The sequence below is a fragment of the Thamnophis sirtalis genome, unplaced genomic scaffold, assembly GCF_051295495.1.
Source record: "Thamnophis sirtalis isolate CommonGarterSnake01/CBP01778 unplaced genomic scaffold, rThaSir2_p1.2 scaffold_2, whole genome shotgun sequence".
Classification (NCBI taxonomy): Eukaryota; Metazoa; Chordata; class Lepidosauria; order Squamata; family Natricidae; genus Thamnophis; species Thamnophis sirtalis.
The window spans coordinates 52,493,500-52,514,681 of record NW_028261382.1 but is presented as its reverse complement, the minus strand read 5'-3'; the positions used below and the strand labels follow the sequence as shown (position 1 = coordinate 52,514,681).

General features: G+C 45.6%; 1 protein-coding gene across 1 annotated transcript in view; it reads left to right on the top strand.

Moving 5' to 3' along the window:
• The window catches only part of PITPNM2 (phosphatidylinositol transfer protein membrane associated 2), a 154,115-nt gene that overhangs the window by 64,781 nt on the left and 68,152 nt on the right, over nucleotides 1-21,182 (top strand). The window contains 1 exon segment of the mRNA XM_087705541.1: nucleotides 18,626-18,798. Coding sequence (XP_087561667.1) covers nucleotides 18,721-18,798 — 78 coding nt within the window. The 5' untranslated portion in view covers nucleotides 18,626-18,720.

Sequence of the window (21,182 nt, the reverse complement as noted above, 5' to 3'; positions counted from 1 at the left end):
AAACCGGGGGAGGAAGGAGGGAGGGAAGAGGAGAGGGTAGTAAAGAGGGAAAGAGGGAGGGAAAGAAAGAGAAGGAGAGTTGAAAGGAAGGAAGGAAGGAGGGAGGAAAGGAGGGAGATTAAGAGAAAAGGAAGGAGGAGGGAAAGAGGAAGGGAAGGAGGGAAAGTATGTGAGAAGGAGGGGGGATCGAGGGAGGGAAAGGAGGGGGAAGGGAAAGGAGAAAAGAAAGGAGGGAAGGCAGGGGAGAAGGAAGTAAGGAGGGGAGGGAAGAAAAGGGTATGGAAAAGAAGAAATGAGGGAAGAGAAGAGGGAGGGAAGGAATAAGATACCTAACCTTTGATGTTTATAATGATTTGATAGTATGGGAATATCTCGAAATGTAGTTGGATTGTTTTTTTACAAGTTATGGATGTTGTATTTTCTTTTTACCAATAAAATCTTATTTTTTATTTAAAAAAATCCCGTTTCGGTGCTGCTAATTAAACGAGGGAGGAAAATCCCCATCACGAAGTGCGTATTAGGTCAGTGATTAATTTTTATTTAAAGGAGCTCAGCTGGGATTAAGGTTTAGATGCTGTGTTTTTAATCTCGTGCAACGCCCAGGATTCAGCTGGTTGGGATGGCAACCTTTAAACAATGGTTTAATCATCCATCAATCAGCAAAAGCAAAGGAGAGCTCTTTATTAAACACTCCCTCCCCACCCACTGCTGAAAAAATATTGTCTTGTCCCTCCGGAGGCCTTCTCCCATTGCATAATTCAGATTAATGATTGGCAGTTGACATCAAACCTTTCTTCTTGTGGCCCACCAGTAGCCAGCTGAGCTAGCAGCAGAGTCAGACAGTGAGGAGGGTTGGGGAGGAACCTGGGCCAGTCCTGGAGTCTGGGGAAGGCTCGGATGAGGGCTCTGCGTCGGGGGCAGAGAGGGGCCAGGGCCGTATGCCAGTTATCAGCTGCCTTCGGAGTCTGACATCAGTGGGGCAGAAGAACAGCTGGAGCCTGTTCCCAGTGGGCGCATACACAGAGTGGCCAGACGAACAGCTAAAGAACAGGGGCCGACTTGGGAGTAAGGCCACAGGTGGACGGTGAATGGCCCCTCCCAGAGGACATAAAAGAGGAGCGAAAGGGGAGTGGAGTTTGCAGGAGACAATTAGTTCGCTTCATTGGTTCGTGACTCTCCGAGGCTCCTTGCCAAGTTCTGCAGAGATCGGCCTGGCAGCTCTCCAAGACAGATAAGGTCTGTGACCGTAAATCCTCCTTTGAAAGACTTTGCTGGAGGCAAGCGAGCAGAATTCACAGCAAATTAATAAAAGGGTTATTTTTGTCAGGACAAGGAGTTTGCTTCACGCGCTTGGGAAGCCTCGGTCAGAACACTTCTCATCATTCCCTGTTCCTCACTCCCTCTCCCCCAACTAAACGTTGTGGCAAGGCCTGAATTTTGGAACGGAACAGCTGGCCACCCAAACACGTTGAGATTTCTGCCAGGTTTCTGCCATGGAAGCCAGCCATCTTGGCAGCCAACGGCAGCTCTCCGGAGCCTGTCCCTTGGTGAATGTTTGCGCAACTGTTGTGGACGTGTGTTGAAGTCCTTCCAGCTTCCACTGCAAAAGCGGCTCGGATTTGCAAAGGGGCCTTTAAAGTCGTGGTTCTCAACCATGGGCTGCTAGAAGAGAGGGGTGGACTTCAACTCCCAGAATTCTGTGGCTGATTTCCAACTCCCAGATTTCCCCAGCCGATCCAGGCTACAGTTCTTTGCCCCCCCCACAAGCCTTATTCTTATTTCAGCAAAGAAAAGGCTGATTGGGAACAAGGCGTGAAGCTTGAAAAGATGCAACTCAGATGCAACTTCAGGACCAGGGAGAGCTCCAGAAGCTGCAGAAGTTGGGATTTCTGTGTCAAATCCCCGGATCAGGGCGGGTCTGCAACCTTAAAACACTCAAAAGAGTCATTTGGGATCCGTTTCCTACCGAAAAGAAAACGCCGGGAGCCACAAAACCTGCGTGGGCGTCGCCAACTCGACATCACTCACTCCCACCCAATCACATCACACACACACACACACACACACACACACACACACACACACACCCACAGTCACGCCTACCCAGGTTTTTGTGGCTCCCGGTGTTTTCTGTGGAAATTGTGGTGGGATCTCCTGACAGGGAGCCACAGCAGAGGGACAAAAGAGCCGCATGTGGCTCCAGAGCTACAGTTTTGCTGATGCCTGCCCCAGATCGTCTGCTCATTCCTCACTCCTTGAGGAAGGCTACCTCTGATTTCCTTCGAGCTCTGTCTTTTTATTTTACGCATGCAGACGAAAACGGCAGAGGCTGGTTTTCTTTGCGTCTGTCCAAACGGGGAGAATCTTCTGCGGGGGAAACCCCCCCCCCAAAAAAAAAGAGAGGGAGAAAAACTCTTTTAAAACAAAACAAAAAACACCAGATTTCTTAGAATACAGGTAGTCCTCAATTGACGACCACAATCGAGCCCAAAATTTAGGTTGCTATTCTGACCCCCCTCGTTCCACACCAAAGCACACTCCGAGCCAGAGATAAATTACGGCATTTAATTAACAGACAAACAGGTCCTTGGCAGCAACCCGGCACAGACAAACTTGGGCAGCAATAAACACAGATAAGGCTTGGCAGCAATCCAGCCTGCCAAGCTCATACATAGTTCTCCGACATTCGATTTTGTGTTGACTTCTGCAAAGAGGGCCGTGTGCACAAGTAGCCTTTTTATAGTCTGGAGAGGAGCCTAATGACCACCAGCTGAGTGCAATTACCTCCTGTAATTGCGTAATTGTTCCTGAAGCCTAGTAGCTCTTCGATGCCGTGTATCCAGGAACAACTCACTACTGGCTTCCGGCTCACTCTCCCTTGTCTCCTCCCCACTGGTCCAAGGCTCAGGCGCCTCCTGGTGGCCAACCAGCCTCTCTGCGCCCTGCTCAGAGTCGAAACCCTGTCCAGGGTCTTCCACATCCTCCAGAGCCGACTCAAGAGGGCCCCTCGCTATCGGAGTCTGGTGGCAGCTCCAACGGCTCCTGCTGGGTCACAACAGGTTGCTAAGGGAGAAATTTCTAAAGGGTGTTTGGCCATGACATTCCTTCCACATTTTATACGGGAAAACCATATCTGGGAGCCTCTAATCCCTCTGCTTCTGTCCCCATGTTTAATCAGGCAGCTGTTTATTGAGCACTGGGCTCTTCAGCCAGATAAGTCTGACGTAACTTTAGATAATTGATTTAAATGTTGGCAGAATCTCCCGGGAATGCAATACAGAACGAGAACTTGGCGTCCTTCTCAGGCTGGAGGCTGGAATGCCTGTGCCAAGAGGGTGTCGGTAATCCCCAGTTCCCGAAAATATTTGCATTATAACCATTAAAAAAAAAAAACAACTCTGGGAGAGAGGTGTTAGGATTAGAAGGGAGAGCTAGGGGAAAAAAAATGGGGAGAAAACAGACACGGGATGGGGACGCGGTGGCTCGGTGGCTAAGACAGCTGAGCTTGTCGATGAGAAAGGTCGGCAGTTCGGAGGTTCGAATCCCCAGCGCCGCGTAACGGAGTGAGCTCCCGTGACTCGTCCCAGCTCCTGCCACCCGAGCCGTTCGAAAGCGTGTTAAAAAAATGCAAGTAGAAAAATAGGAGCCATCTTTGGTGGGAAGGGAAGAAGCGTTCCGTGCACCTTTGGTGTTGAATCATGCCGGCCACATGACCACGGAGACGTCTTCAGACAGCACTGGCTCTTCGGCTTTGGAATGGAGGCTAGCACCGCCCCCTAGAGTCGGGAACGACTAGCACAGATGTGCGAGGGGAACCTTTACTGTATATATATATATATGCAAAGTTTGTAGGAGGTTTTTGCAAGAACGTCCTTGCAATATAGCTAAGGGTGAATCAGAGTGACTCAAATTAATCTGTTGTGGTTAAGCCAGCATTCCCTGGTTTGGTTGCCTTAACCAGCATTCAGGGTCACCTGGGATGTTTATTTTTTTTAAATTGCTATTATTTTGTCGGCTCTTCTGAGCTTCCACCAGAGGAAGAATGGAGTGGAATTAAAAGGCACAGTCAATATTATTATTATTATTAATAATAGCGTGGGTGCATTTTTTTGGGGAGAGATTGTATAGATCCTTTCAAGAACCGTACAGATTTTTCTCCCTTCCTGCCTATAACGAAAGGCATCTGGGGGATGTTTTGGGAATTGGGCAGTTAAATACATTGGAAGCAAAACTGCAGCTTCCTGCTTTCGTCGAAGGAAGGAAAAGGTGGGACTGAGGATATTGCAAGAAGCTGGATGGAAATGTATCCCCTTCCAGGCCACACGTCCTGAATTATCTAGGGGAAATTGAGACATTTCCTGAGAGTAAGCAGAGAAGGAATCTGGACGAAGCAAAATACACACACACAGACGTATATATAAATAAACTAAGTCGGTTAAATACCGGTTCTTTGCTATGGAACTATGTGATCGGGCTTGATAAATTGACAGTTAAAGCTTGAACATTAATGAGTAGTCAGTCAGCCTTGACTCTCCCCTTTTCTCCCACAGGCTTCCCCATTGATCTCCTCCTCTCCCCTTCTCTCCCTCAGGCTTCCCCATTGATCTTCTCCTCTCCCTTTCTCTCCCTCAGGCCTCCCCATTGATCTTCTCCTCTCCCTTTCTCTCCCTCAGGCCTCCCCATTGATCTTCTCCTCTCCCTTTCTCTCCCTCAGGCCTCCCCATTGATCTTCTCCTCTCCCTTTCTCTCCCTCAGGCCTCCCCATTGATCTTCTTTCTCTCCCTTTCTCTCCCTCAGGCTTCCCCATTGATCTTCTCTTCTCCCCTTCTCCTCCTCAGGCTTCCCCATTGATCTTCTCCTCTCCCTTTCTCTCCCTCAGGCCTCCCCATTGATCTTCTCCTCTCCCTTTCTCTCCCTCAGGCCTCCCCATTGATCTTCTCCTCTCCCCTTCTCTCCCTCAGGCTTCCCCATTGATCTTCTCCTCTCCCCTTTTCTCCCTCAGGCTTCCCCATTGATCTTCTCCTCTCCCCTTTTCTCCCTCAGGCTTCCCCATTGATATTATCCTCCCCCTTCTCTCCCTCAGGCTTGCCCCACCGAAGGCTCTCCTGTGGCTGGATGAGTCACGTGCTGGTCACGGCCATGCCCAAGTGGCAGTTGGAACAGAATTCTTTTCAGGTGGGGAGGGGGAGTAGAACGCCTAACTCCTTAGCATCAGAATGTGATGATGATGATGATGATGATGATGATGATGATGATGATGATGATGATATAAGGAATACTAATGACTCCTTCCTTAGCGAGTGCCTAGAAGCCAAGGGGAACACGCGTGCCGAATTTCAAGATTGTAGGCTTTACGGTTCTGGTGATTTTGTGGTGATGCGTACAGTGCTCTTGGTCAGCCAGAAATCTTTTCTTCCTTGGGGACTCCCAGGTTTGTCCAGACTGCTGGTCACTGCCAAAGGGTGTGAGTGTGTGTGGGGGGGTGGGTGGGGTTCCTTTGGCCCCTTTTTGTGTGGGCCTCTGCAGATTTCTGTGGATGCCTGTGGATTGTAAGGAACGGTTATTACAATAGGTGTCCTCTGCCGGGAGTATTGCCTACAACAGTGTTTTTCAACCTTGGCTCCAATGCGTAAAGCAGGACTAGAACTCCCCATCTCCTGGTGGTTGGCCCAAAGTCACCCAGTTGGCTTATATGCATAAAGCAGGACTAGAACTCACTGCCACCTGGCGGTTCGCTCAAAGTCACCCAGTTGGCTTCCATGCATAAAGCAGGATTAGAACTCACCGTCACCTGGCAGTTCGCTCAAAGTCACCCAGTTGGTTTCTATGCATAAAGCAGGACTAGAACTCACCGTCTCCTGTGGTTGGCCCAAAGCCACCCAGTTGGTTTCCATGGATAAAGCAGGACTAGAACTCACCGTCACCTGGCGGTTCGCCCAAAGTCACCCAGTTGGCTTCCATGCATAAAGCAGGATTAGAACTCACCGTCACCTGGCAGTTCGCCCAAAGTCACCCAGTTGGTTTCTATGCATAAAGCAGGACTAGAACTCACCGTCTCCTGGTGGTTGGCCCAAAGTCACCCAGTTGGTTTCCATGGATGAAGCAGGACTAGAACTCACCATCTCCTGGCGGTTCGCTCAAAGTCACCCAGTTGGTTTCTATGCATAAAGCAGGACTAGAACTCACCGTCACCTGGTGGTTGGCCCAAAGCCACCCAGTTGGCTTCCGTGCCTAAGGTGGGACTAGAACTCCCGGCCTCCTGGTTTTCCAGCCTGGTGCTTTAACCCCTAGACCCAAATGGTCCTCCCAGATTTCCAAGCCTCCGTTCTTTGCATCTGGGCGATGATGAGCAGAGCTTTTGCGTTGTCGTTGTCGTTGTTATTTCCCTCGGGGCTCCCAGGGTGTTTTTGCCATCTGAAAGCTTCTTGGCAGCCCATCCATTATTTAGAAGTTACGAGCAGCCGGGTTGCATCTGGCAGTTTGCAGCCGTTTTCAGGACCGGTTTATGTTGTGGAGAGACGATGGCTTTGTGTGTGTGTCTCTGTGTGTGTTAAAGAGAGAGAGAGAAAGGGAGGGAGGGAGGGAGAGAGAGAGAGGAAGGGAGAAAGAGAGGGAAGGAGAGAAAGAGAGAAAGGGAGAGAAAAAAGAGGGAGGGAGGGAGGGAGGGAGGGAGAAAGAGAGGGAGAGAGGGAAGGAGGGAGGGAGAAAGAGAGGGAGTGAGAGAAAGAGAGAAAGGGAGAGAAAAGAGGGAGAGGGAGAGAGAGAAAGAGGGTGGGAGAGAGAGAGAGGAGGAAGGCAGGGAGGGAGGGAGAGAAAAGGAGAGAAAAAGAGAGGGAGGGAGAGAGAGGGAGAAAGGGAGGGAGAGAAAGAGAGAAAGGGACTGAAAAAGAGGGAGGGAGGGAGAAAGTGAGAGAGGGAGGGAGAAAGGGAGGGAGAGAAAGAGAGAAAGGGAGAGAGAGAAAGAGGGAGGGAGAGAGAGATAGGAAGGGAGGGAGGGTGGGAGGGAGAAAGAGAGAAAAGGGAGAGAAAAAGAGGAGGGAGAGAGAAAGAGAGGGAGGGAGAAAGAGGGAGGGAGAGAAAGGGAGAAAAAAGAGTGTGAGGAGAGAGAGAAAGAGAGAGAGGGAGAAAGAGAGAAAGGGAGAGAAAAAGAGAGGGAGGAGAGAAGAGAGGGAGGGAGAAAGAGGGAGGGAGAGAAAGGGAGAAAAAAAGAGTGTGGAGGGAGAGAGAGAAAGAGAGAGGGAGGGAGAGAAAGAAAGGGAGAGAAAAAGAGAGAGAGAGGGAGAGAGAGAGAGAAAGGGAGAGAAAAAGAGAGAAGGAAGGAGGGAGAGAGAGAGAAAGGGAGCGAAAGAGGAGAGAGAGAGAGAGAAATGGTCAAGATTCCGGAGGTCCCAAGGCTTCGGTGAGATTCCCTCTTTCTGCCCCGCCTCATAATTTCTGAACAAATATATGGCATTGATGGCTAATCTTTTTGGCACTAATTGTCCAAACCAGACAGCACATGCATGCACAAAAACCAGCTGGCCGGTGTGCGCATGCCTGTTTTTTGGCTGTTTGGGGGGGGGGTTCAAGCCATTTGGGGGGGGGGCTGTTTCATCCCTTTTCAAGCCATTTTCAGGCCCTTTGGGGGGGCTGAAAACCGCCCCAAAACGGCTTAGGAAATGGCCTGTTTTTTGAACCAGAAGAGCAGCTAGTGATTGCCATTTGGCATGTGATAGGTTCGCCATCAGGATTATAAGGTATGGAGGGAGTGTGACAACTGGCTGGAGGAGAGGTGTCAAACTTAAGAAAGGAAAGACTGAATGAAGAAGACGCAGGAGTTTGGAATGAGCCACAGAATCGGTGGAGATGAACAAACATTATCCATGTTTGTTCATCAACGCAATGAAGGATTGCAAAATTAAGGACTGTGTAATAATATTAGTATCCTATGTGTGGACAAAAAGGAAGTGGAATAAGTGGGGAGGAGAAGGACCTTTACAATGGATGTATACCGAGGTGGAAATGTGGTACAGATTTTTTGGGGGGTGTCTTTAAACAAAACAAACCACAATTTAATAAAAATATATATTTTTTAAAAACAGAGAAATTTCTGAAGGATCATGCTCAGAGCAATTAAACTCGAGGATGGATGCAAAGCTCCATTGTCTGGAGAACAATGGGACGCTACTAATCTATTAATGTCAGCCGCGGGAAGGCGCAGATATTAAACATTTAGAGCTCTGCAGCGAAATCCGGGGCTTTGCCTCAAATCAGGGATTAAATTATGAGAGCCTACAATACCCTCCGGGATTTCATAACGGCCGTCTTTTCTTCCGGGCCGTTATTTAGGCTAGGAGATAAATCAGGTTTGAAGGATTGCGGGCCAGGCAATCCAAAAACATACTAACCAAAAGAGAAAAAAAATAATCAAACACACCCCAATATAATTAAGGGATTCTTTTTCAAGTTTCTAGTCCCTGTGAAGTCTTTACAGGTAACACTGTTGGTAGATAACTTGTTTGTGTTGTGAAAGCCTTCGAGCTACCATGTTTCCCTGAAAATAAATAAATAAATCTATCTATCCACCTACCTACCTATTTATCTACTCTACTCTATCTATCTATCTATCTATCTATCTATCTATCTATCTATCTATCTATCTATCTATCTATCTACCTACCTACCTACCTACCTACCTACCTACCTACCTACCTACCTACCTACCTACATCTAGCTATCTATGTATCTTATTATTTACTTATGTATCCATCTATCTCTTATCATCTATCTTATTATTTATGTATCCATATCTATCTATCTATCTAATCTATCTAATCTATCTCTACCGTATCTATCTACCATATCTATCATCTATCTATCTATCTATCTATCTATCTATCTATCTATCTATCTATCTATCTATCTATCTATCTATCTATCCATCCATCCATCCATCCATCCATCCATCCATCCATCCATCCATCTATCTATCTATCTTATCTAACTCTACTGTATCTATCTACCATATCTATCTACCATATCTATCTATCTATCTATCTATCTATCTATCTATCTATCTATCTATCTATCTATCTATCTATCTATCTATCTATCTATCTACCATCTCTGTCTGTCTGTCTTTCTGTCTATCTATCTATCGATCAATAGATACCTACCTACCAACCTACCTACCTACTTACCTACCTACCTACCTATCATATCTATCTATCTATCTATCTATCTACCTACCTACCTACCTACCTACCTACCTACCTACCTACCTACCTACCTACCTACCGTATCTATCTACCATAACTATTTATCTATCATCTATCTATCTATCTATCTATCTATCTATCTATCTATCTATCTATCTATCTATCTATCTATCTATCTATCTATCTACCGTATCTATCTCTATCTGACTATCTGTCTGTCTGTCTGTCTGTCTGTCTATCTATCTATCTATCTATCTATCTATCTATCTATCTATCTATCTATCTATCTATCTATCTATCTACCGTATCTATCTATATCTGACTATCTGTCTGTCTGTCTATCTATCTATCTATCTATCTATCTATCTATCTATCTATCTATCTACCGTATCTATCTATATCTGACTATCTGTCTGTCTGTCTATCTATCTATCTATCTATCTATCTATCTATCTATCTATCTATCTATCTATCTATCTACCGTATCTATCTATATCTGACTATCTGTCTGTCTGTCTGTCTGTCTATCTATCTGTCTGTCTGTCTGTCTGTCTGTCTGTCTATCTATCATCTGTCAATCTACCTACCTACCTACCTACCGTATCTACTGTATCTGCCTGCCTGCCTACCTACCATGTTTCCCCGAAAATAAGACAGGGTCTTATTTTCTTTTGACCCCTGAAATAAGCGCTTGGCCTTAATTTCGGGGAGGTCTTATTATTTTTGAGGTGCAGGAGGAGGCGAGTGGGGTCACCTCATGGCTGCTGCTGTGTTGCAATATTTTTTTGGGGGGAGGGCTTATTTTAGCGCATGCTAAAATTGGGCTGATTATCCGGGGAGGTCTTATTTTCGGGGAACCAGGGTATCAAAGATAGACCTCGTTATGAAGACGAATTGCAGGAAAAATGGAATTGATTCTCCACTGAGTGGAAAATTGGATTCTGAGAATTTTAGTCACGTAGGGTTTGTTATTTATTTAATTTAAATTCTATTCAAACTTTGGGCAGGTTGGTTCATTTTGTTCCTTAATGGGTCCTCCAGATCAGTTGGCGCAACATGAAATAATAATGTTGCTTCTCCTTAACTTTTAATGCTAGTTTTATTCACGCTGTTTTCCTGGAAAATGCCTGTGTCTGGTTTTACGCCTCTGATGGCTTTCAAGTGCTTTTTAACCCTCCAGGGGCAAAGCAGATGGGCATAAAGTTCCCATCTTCTTTGGCATCTCCTAAAATATTGTCCTAGTGGAGGGGGGGGGGAAACCCAACAACCCTCAGAGGAATGACTCTATATCAAGCAAACAGATTAGAGCTGGAAGGGACCTTTGAGGTCTCCTAGTCCAGCCCCCTGCTCAAGCAGAGGACCCTGTACCATTTCAGGCAGGGGGCCCGTCTTTTCTTAGTATAACCTTTATTGTCATCGTGCAAAATAAAGACAGCGAAATTGGTGGAATTTTCTCGAAAGCCTCCAGTGAGGAAGCACTCATAACCTCCGGTGGCAAGCTGTTCCACTGGCTAATTGTCCTCCTCACCGTTAGGAAGTTTCTCCTTAATTCCAGATTGCTTCTTGCCTTGCACTTGGGAAGACTGGGTCAGAATAAGAACAACCCCCCCCAAAAAAACCCCAACAACTACCTATCTACCTATTATCTATCTACCATCTCTATCTATCTATCTATCTATCTATCTATCTATCTATCTATCTATCTATCTATCCATCCATCCATCCATCCATCCATCCATCCATCCATCCATCTATCTATCTACCATCTGTCTGTCTGCCTGCCTGCCTGCCTACCTACCTACCTACCTACCATAACTAACTAACTAACTAACTAACTAACTAACTAACTAACTAACTAACTAACTATCTACCTACCTACCTACCTACCTACCTATCTATCTAGCTAGCTACCGTATCTATCTACCATAACTAACTAACTATCTACCTATCTACCTATCTACCTATCTACCGTATCTATCTACCATAACTAACTAACTGTCTGTCTGTCTGTCTGTCTATCTATCTATCTATCTATCTATCTATCTCTATCTACCATATCTATCCATCCATCCATCCATCCATCCATCCATCCATCCATCCATCCATCCATCCATCCATCTAACTACCATAACTATCTACCTACCTACCTATCTACCGTATCTATCTACCGTATCTATCTACCGTATCTATCTACCATATCTATCTATCTATCTATCTATCTATCTATCTATCTATCTATCTATCTATCTATCTATCTCTATCTACCATATCCATCCATCCATCCATCCATCCATCCATCCATCCATCTATCTACCATAACTATCTACCTACCTACCTATCTACCTATCTACCGTATCTATCTACCATAACTAACTAACGATCTGTCTGTCTGTCTGTCTGTCTATCTATCTATCTATCCATCCATCCATCCATCCATCCATCCATCCATTCCATCCATCCATCCATCCATCCATCTACCATCTGTCTGTCTGTCTGTCTGCCTGCCTACCTACCTACCTACCATAACTATCTATCTATCTATCTATCTATCTATCTATCTATCTATCTATCTATCTATCTATCTATCCATCCATCCATCCATCCATCCATCCATCCATCCATCCATCCATCCATCTATCTATCTACCATCTGTCTGCCTGCCTGCCTGCCTGCCTACCTACCTACCTACCTACCATAACTAACTAACTAACTAACTAACTAACAACTAACTAACTAACTAACTAACTAACTAACTAACTATCTATCTATCTACCTACCTACCTACCTACCTATCTATCTATCTAGCTACCGTATCTATCTACCATAACTAACTAACTATCTATCTATCTATCTATCTATCTATCTATCTATCTATCTATCTATCTACCTACCTACCTATCTATCTATCTAGCTACCGTATCTATCTACCATAACTAACTAACTATCTACCTATCTACCTATCTACCGTATCTATCTACCATAACTAACTAACTATCTGTCTGTGTCTGTCTATCTATCTATCTATCTATCTCTATCTACCATATCTATCCATCCATCCATCCATCCATCCATCCATCCATCCATCCATCCATCTATCTACCATAACTATCTACCTACCTACCTATCTACCTATCTACCGTATCTATCTACCGTATCTATCTACCGTATCTATCTACCATATCTATCTATCTATCTATCTATCTATCTATCTATCTATCTATCTATCTATCTATCTATCTATCTATCTCTATCTACCATATCTATCCATCCATCCATCCATCCATCCATCCATCCATCCATCTATCTACCATAACTATCTACCTACCTACCTACCTATCTACCTATCTACCGTATCTATCTACCATATCTATCTATCTATCTATCTATCTATCTATCTATCTATCTATCTATCTATCTATCTATCTATCTATCTATCTATCTATCTCTAGCTAGAGATAGCTAGCTAGAGATAGATAGCTAGCTCTACGAAAAAAAAACCTTACATTTTCCTTTCATTTCAAGAATGATTAATTTTTTTTTGTCTACAAATCCTCAGGGCATCTTTGCCATCCCAGGCCCTGGTTTATAACCTTTTTCCAAGAAGTGATTCCCCCCCTCCCCCTGTTTCTTTTAGCAGCTGGGGTTTTTTTAAAAAAAAAACCAATTGAATCTTCCGAGAATAGATCCTTTTATCGCCATCACTTGGAGCCAGATGTGAAGGTTGGGTGAACCAGCCTTCCAGATTATCCCCTTTGGGATGCTCCTTTTGAGATTCTGCAGGGTTTCGTTTCGGGTGGAGACCTCCTCCTTTCCCACCCTTTAAAAAAACTATTTTCAGCTCCTGCTCTCTCTCTCTACCTTTTCCCCCCTTCTCTCTTTCTCTGTTGTTAGTGTATATTTTTAGCCAGGTATTTTTAGACTCCATTGGTAGAGGAGCCAGAGGCGGGGAGGGACGGGGGGGGGGGGAAATCACAGGCGGAGGAAGGAGAATTGGGATTGGAACATGACCACCGGGGGGGGGGGGGGAGAATTGAAGCGTAGAAATGGGTTTTTAACTGAAAACGGAGGAAGTTGTTAAAAAAACTCCTTTGGGGCACATGAGGCTCTGCGATTATTTTGCACCTCGGCGAAGCGTCCAAAATTAGATCGAGCAACACATTTGGCGTCGGAAGGGCAGGAGAAAGTCAAATTAAGTTTTGGTCGACACGATGTAAAAAAGTTATGGAGACTTTAGAAAGAGTGCAGAGAAGAGCAACAAAGAGGATTAGGGGACTGGAGGGTAAAACATATGAAGAACGGTTGCAGGAACTGGGTATGTCTAGTTTAATGAAAAGAAGGACTAAGGGAGACAGGATAGCAGTCTTCCAATATCTCAGGGGCTGCCACAAAGAAGAGGGAGTCAAGCTATTCTCCAAAGAACCTGAGTGCAGGACAAGAAGCGATGGGTGGAAACTAATCAAGGAGAGAAGCAACTTCGAACTGAGGAGGAATTTCTTAACATTGAGAACAATTAATCAGTGGAACAGAAGTTGCCTCCAGAAGTTGTGAATGCCCCAACACTGGGAGTCTTTAAGAAGATGCTGGATAGCCATTTGTCTGAAACGGTATTCCCTTCCAGCACTGATGATGTAACCTAGTTGGGTCATGAAACGTCTGTAAGAAAACCACCAAGCTCTAAGAACACTAAAGCCCTCACAGTCCTCCTCCTCCTCCTCTTTCTCTTCTTCCCCACAAACCTTACCAAGGACCCCACAGTCCTTCTCCTCTTCTTCCTCCTCCTCCTCCTCTTCTTCGTCTCCACAAACCTTACTCCCTTCTAGCACTGATAACGTTCCCTAGTTGGGTTCATGAAACGCCTGCAATAAAAACACCCAGCTCCGAGATCACCTCTCATTTAAACCCCCCGATAAGATTCTCTTATGTCAGAAAGGCTAGATTTGAATGGTTCCACCACAAAACCGCAGTCGACTAAAGCGCGCTCGACGAAACCGCGTACCTGACATCATCACAGCGCGACGAAAAAAACACGCTGTGAGCGGTAAAGCTAAAATTAACGCGTAAACCTAAACCTAACCCCCCAAACCTAACCCTAAACCTAACCCTAAACCTAACCCTAAACCTAACCCTAAACCTAACCCTAAACCTAACCCTTAACCTAACGCTAAACCTAACGCTAACCCTTAACCTAACCCTAAACCTAACCCTAACGCTTAACGTAACCCTAAACCTAACCCTTAACCTAACCCTAACCCTAAACCTAACCCTTACCTTTACGTGAATCGGCTTGCTTTCAAAGCGCTTTTTAAAGCGCCCTTTTTTCTCCGCGGTCGTTGTTGTCGCGCTGATGATGACGTCAGCGACGCGCTTTAATCGGGCGCGCTTTAGTGGACCGCGGTTTTGTCGTGCCACGGATTTGAATAAGTCCCACTCCTTCCCCCATTCACATGGGTGAAGGAAATACGATCTGGTATATATTTATGAGACTGGTAACGGCTAAGAGGGATGTTTGTCTTTCCATCTGCCGGGGAGGAAATATTTGACTAAGCTGTGACCTGTAGCAAGATTTAATAGCTCCTCGTTAGCTACCTGCAATTTCTGTCTGGCTCTCTTCCATACTTCTTCCTGATTAAACATTCGCCTTCAAGAGAGAGAAACCTTCCAGGGAATTCAAAACATGAGGTCAGAATTTCCTTTGTGTCGAGAAAAAAAAATTGAGAGCGTCAAGCTAAAGGCTCCCCTGGCGCATCTGTGCTAGTCGTTCCCGACTCTAGGGGGGCGGCGCTCATCTCCGTTTCAAAGCCGAAGAGCCAGCGCTGTCCGAAGACGTCTCCGTGGTCATGTTTCCCGGCGTGACTCAACGCCGAAGGCGCACGGAACGCTGTTCCCTTCCCACCAAAGGTGGTTCCTATTTTTCTACTTGCGTTTTTTATGTGTTTTCCAATTGCTAGGCTGGCAGAAGCCGGGAGGAGTCACAGAAACAAAATGCCCTCTCAGCGAACTGGTAGGAACCCACTATTGGGCCACGCCCATGCCAAAGTGGCAGTTGAAAGAGAGTTCTTTTCAGATGGGGAGGGGGAGTAGAACGTCTAGCTCCTTAGCAACAGAGCGTGTTAATAATAATAATAATAATAATAATAATAATAATAATATAAGAAATACTAATGATCTGATGGCCCTTTTGAAAAATCCTTTCCTGGCAAGCCCCTAGCAGCCAAGAGGAATATATGTGTCAAATTTCAAGTTTGTAAGGTTTACAATTCTGCCGATTTTGCAACGATGTATGAGTGGTATTTCGCTTTTAGGTATATAGATTTGTGTCCGATTCTCGGAGCATCTGAACACTGGTGCGTAATACACAGGCCATGTTTCCCCGTTCTGAAAGTAATTGAACTGTGTCACAAGGCTAGTTATCCTATTGACAGCTTCCCCCCCCCCCCATTAATGCGTGCCACTTGGGTTAAAACGCCTCGCTGAGAGCTCTCACTTAATGTCGTGCAATTCCTCGGGGTAACACCGTTTTTTGAAAGAAATCCATAATTGCAATGCATTATAGATGCCAAGGCCGAGCCGGCACATTTTGTATTTCGGAGAGCATGTCATTCTTGCGAAACAAAGTTTGGAGCAGGAGGGGCGATCTCAGATTAATAGAGTTGGGAGGGACCTCAGAGGTCATCTAGTCCAACCCCCCCCCCTCATCCAAGCAGGAGACCCTTCCCCATTTCTGACAGATGGCAGCCCAGTCTCTTCTTGAAAGCTTCCAGGGATGAAGCTCCCACAACGTCTGGATAACAGAATAATAACAGATGAACAGAGTGGAAGGGACCTTGAGGTCATCTAGTCCAACACACACACCCCACCCTGCCCAAACACCATTTCTGGCAGTCCAGTCTGTTCTTGAAAGCTTCCAGTGATGAAGCTCCCACAACTTCCGAAGGCAACTGCTATTCCATGGGTCGATGGCTCTCACTGTCAGAAACTTCCTCCTTATTTCCAGGTTGAGTCTTTCCATCCATTGTTCCTTGACTGGCCTTCAGGTGCTTTGGAAAACAGGTTGACCCCCTTCCTCCTCTCCTGTGGCAGCCCCTCAAATACTGGAAGATGCTCTCCTGTCTCCCCTGGTCCTTCTCTTCCCTAGACTAGCCATGCCCAGTTCCTGCAACCGGTCCATCGTATCTTTTCATCTCCAGGCCTTTGATCATCTTGTATAGATTCAGATTATAACAGAGTTGGAAGGGACCTTGCTGGTCATCTAGTCCAACCCCCCACCCATCCAAGCAGGAGACCCTACACCATTTCTGACAGAGGGCAGTCCAGTCTCTTCTTGAAAGCCTCCACTTTAGATTCCTGAAGCCACATTTCGTAAAACCCTTCTGGTTTTCTAAGAAGGCTGAAATGGAAAAACCCTTGGAAAATCCAAAGTGGGTCTTTTGCAGTGTGATCCATTAACCTTCCCGTCCTTTTGGGGTTTTTTTTTTTAGTGATTGTTCAAAAGATCGTTCGACATCAAAATAGGTAAAGCCAGGAAGCCGCCGGGTAGCTGAGAATGGGCTGAGGAATACCGATTTGAGAGTCTCATTGTGAAAATCACAGTTTAATCTGCCAGTCAGCCCAGAAAGAGAATGAGGAAATGCAATGAGTAGGGAGCACGGAAGAGAAACGAACTGCAGGAATATATAACCCAGCGTGCTTATGAATAAAGGATATTCAGGCCCTCCTCACCCCGCTGGAGGTGTCAAAAATCCCTCTTGACTCACTGTACTCAAATCACGTTCTGCTTGAGTGGTTGGCCGGAATAAAAAGGGCGGAATTTGCTGGGGTGAAAAAACGAGGCTTTCTCAGACCTTGCAAAGCCGAGGGAATTGATTGCAAAAAGCTTCTCGCTTTTGCAAAAATAAATAAAATAAATGTTTCCTTCTCAACTTGCCGATAAATGAGAAGATGGGTGAGGGAACTGCGAGGGGGGTCAAACGCCCCTCAATACGTCTCCGACTTAAAACGGGAATCTCTCCGTTCTTGCTAACGTTTTTTTTCTGCCTCGATTTGTTGATATTACAGCCTTGCTATTATTACATTGATACGGCGTATCACATTTGATATTACAGTCCCGCTTAGATGAAGCGTGGTAAGGCCATACTTGGAATACGGCATTCAGGTTTGGTCGCCACGATGTAGAAAAGATGTGGAGACTCTGGAAAGAGTGCAGAGAAGAGCAAGAAAGAGGATTAGGGGACTGGAGGCTAAAACATACGAAAAATGGTTGCAGGAACTGGAAATGTCTAGTTTAATAGAAAGAAGGACTAGGGGAGACACGATAGCAGTCTTCCAATATCTCAGGGGTTGCCACAAAGAAGAGGGAGTCAAGCTATTCTCCAAAGCACCAGAGGGCAGGACAAGAAGCAATGGGTGGAAACTAATCAAGGAGAGAAGCAACTTAGAACTGAGGAGGAATTTCCTGACAGTGAGAACAATTAATCAGTGGAACAGAAGTTGCCTCCAGAAGTTGTGAATGCCCCAACACTAGAAGTCTTTAAGAAGATGCTGGATAGCCATTTGTCTGAAATGGTATAGGGTTTCCTGCCTAGGCAGGGGGTTGGACTAGAAGACCTCCAAGGTCCCTTCCAACTCTGTCATTCTATTCTATTCTATTCTAAAGAGTGCAGAGAAGAGCAACAAAGAGGATTAGGGGACTGGAAGCTAAAACATATGAAGAACGGTTGCAGGAACTGGGTATGTCTAGTTTAATGAAAAGAAGGACCAGGGGAGACATGATGGGAGTCTTCCAATATCTCAGGGGTTGCCCCAAAGAAGAGGGAGTCAAGCTATTCTCCAAGGCACCTGAAGGCAGGACAAGAAGCAATGGGTGGAAACTAATCAAGGAGAGAAACAACCTAGAACTGAGGAGGAATTCCCTGACAGTGAGAACAATGAATCAGTGGAACAACTTGCCACCAGAAGTTGTGAATGCTCCAACACTGGAAGTCTTTAAGATGTTGGATAGGCATTTGTCTGAAACGGTGTAGGGTTTCCTGCCTAGGCAGGGGGTTGGACTAGAAGACCTCCAAGGTCCCTTCCAACTCTGCTATCGTATTGTACTGAACTTTTGTTGTTGTTGCTAGTTGCGAAGTCTTGTCCGACCCATCGTGACCCCATGGACAACGAGGAGGAAGAGGAAGATGACTGTGGGGGTCCTTGGTGTTCTCTGAACTGGGCTGTTGTTTTTTTTGTAGACGTTTTATGACCCAACTAGGTAATGTCACCAGTGTTATAGGGAGTTCGGAGATCACCCCCTTTTTAAAGATGCATTAATTCCGAATTAAATTAATTTATAGATTAGGCAGGAATAGGCAGGAACACCACCCCCCCCCAAGCAAACTTTCCCACCAATCAATCTCTCTCTTTCTCTCTCTCTCTCCCTGCTTGGATTGCAGGAAATGTCCGTCTTCCTCGTGGTTTAAGCGACCTCCAGTAAAAAGGTTTCCTGGCTCGCCTTCCCGACCGGATCCGAAGGCTGCCGGATTTCAAAATGCTCATAAAAGAATACCGGATCCCTCTGCCCATGAGCGTCGACGAATATCGGATCGCCCAGCTGTACATGATCCAGGTTGGTGCCTTTGTCGCTTGGGGTTGGTTCCTTTCCTGGAAATGCAAGGATAGGAATAAATGTCAGACGGAAAGAATCGGGCGCCCAGGTTAAGGTGCAGGGAATGCGATGTATTGCTCATGCGATAAATCAATTGCAGTCTGTCTGTCTGTCTCTTCCTTCCTTCCTTCCTTCCTTCCTTCCTTCCTTCCTTCCTTCCTTCCTTCCTTCCTTCCATCTTCCTTCTAACTCTCTATCTTCCTTCCTTCCTTCCATCCATCTATCTTTCTTTCTTCCATCCTTTCTTCCTTCCTTCCTTCCTTCTATCTTCCTTCTATCTCTCTGACGTCTATCTGTTTATCTATATCTATCTTTCTTTCTTCCATCTATCTTTCTCCCTTCCTTCCTTCTATTTTCCTTCTATCTCTCTGACTTCTATTTATCTATATCTTTCATCCATCTATTTATCTTTCTATCTATCTAGCTTCCTTCCTTCCTTCCATCCATCCATCCATCCATCCATCCTTCTATCTTCCTTCTATCTCTCTCTTCCATCTATCTATTTATCTATCTATCTTCCCTCCTTCCTTCCTATCTGTCTTCCTTCTATCTATTTTCTATCTATCTTCCATCTATCTATCTATCTATCTATCTATCTATCTATCTATCTATCTATCTCCCTCCCTCCCTCCCTCCTTCTCTCTCTCTCTCTCTCTCTCTCTCTCATGCAATAAAGAATTGAATGAGAGAATTGCATACAAATCTAGTAAACAAATCTAGTCTTAATCTGATTTATTAAGCACCACTTAATCTGATTTGTCACTCATGCAATAAAGAATGGTAGAAGAATTCAGTCAACTGACGATCAGACCTGAATTGGTGCTAGATAAGAGTCCACGGAATTAAAAGAGGTGTTGGACTTCGACTCCCTGTGGGAATGTAACGGTTCCAGGCTAATTCCTTGCTTGACTCCGCCCCTCTCCTTCTCCTACAAAAATAAAAGTAGAATTTGGGAAAGATAGAGATGGGAGGGACCCTTAAGACCATCTAGTCCAACCCCCTTGCGTTGCTCAGGGGAAACAAGGGGACCATTCTTGAGAGATGGCCAGCCTGCTTTCTTTTCAAAAGACACCAGAAATGGGATTTGAACCCACTGCACTCGGAGCATGATGGCTTTTGAGTTCTGCAGAAACTCTCTGGACATTGGCAGAAATAATCTAGTAAATGCGTCAATTGAGAAACTGTTGTGGCCCGCCAGTGGCCAGCAGAGGTGGCAGCCGATTCAGACAGTGAGGAGGGTTGGGGAAGAACCTGGGCCAGTCCTGGAGTCTGGGGAAGGCTCGGATGATGGCTCTGCATCGGAGGCAGAGAGGGGGCCAGGGCCGTCCGACAGTTATCAGCTGCCTTCAGAATCAGACAGCAGTGAGGCGGAAGAACAGGGGGAGCCTGTTCCCAGTGCGCACATGTGCAGAGCTGCCAAAAGGCAATAACAGTTAAGACAAAAGAGACGACCTGGGAGTAAGGCTTGGAGATTATTGGCCCCTGTATTAAGACATAAAAGAGGAGCGAAGCGACGTGAGTCTTTGCAGGAAGCAACTTTGCTCGTTCTGGTCCGTTTAAACTCTGAGAAGCTCCGTTTTAACTCTGTGCTCCATGTGGCCTTCCAAAGCCGATTGGCAAATTAGGTCTTTGGCAGCGTTTCAAGAGAGATAAAGGCGGGTGCTTATCAGCTTTATCCCGAAAGACTTTGGCAGACTACTGTCGGACTCTTTACAAACTATTTGCAACTCACTACGGGCTGCGAATGAACATAATCCACAGCCTTTGAAATAAAAAGAGGATTTTTGGGGACTAAGCGTGTGCTTTTTACCGTCTCTAGGTCAGAACAGAAAGGGCCAGTCCCCCCACCCCACCCCCACCCCCGACTGCCAATCTTAGCTGCTTGCTCGCTTCCCCCGTGGTTTTTCCACGCCAAACGGTTTCCCTTTTGAAAAACGAGCGGTGATTACCTCCTCTTCAAATTTAAATTAGATGTTTAAATTTAAAAAAAAAAACAGAACGCAGGAGGAGGGCGGGGGAGGTGAAAGCCCGCAAACGATGAAAAATTGAACAGCGGGCTTGCAAAACCTGACTTATAAAGAAGAAGAAGAAGAAAAGTATTTTAACTATGCATTTATTCAAAAACTGTCTTTTCAATGCTCGTCTTCCCTGAAAGAGAGATTGGTCTGGCTCATTCAAGTTTAAAATTCTACTTTATATATCCCAGCTCCTATTTTTAAAATGAATTTTTTTTCCTCGCTCGGTTTTGCCCATGTCTATTTCTCTTTCTGGTGGGACGCGGTGGCTCAGGGGCTGAGACGCGGAGCTTGTCGCTTAGAAAGGTCGGCGGTTCAGCGGTTCGAACC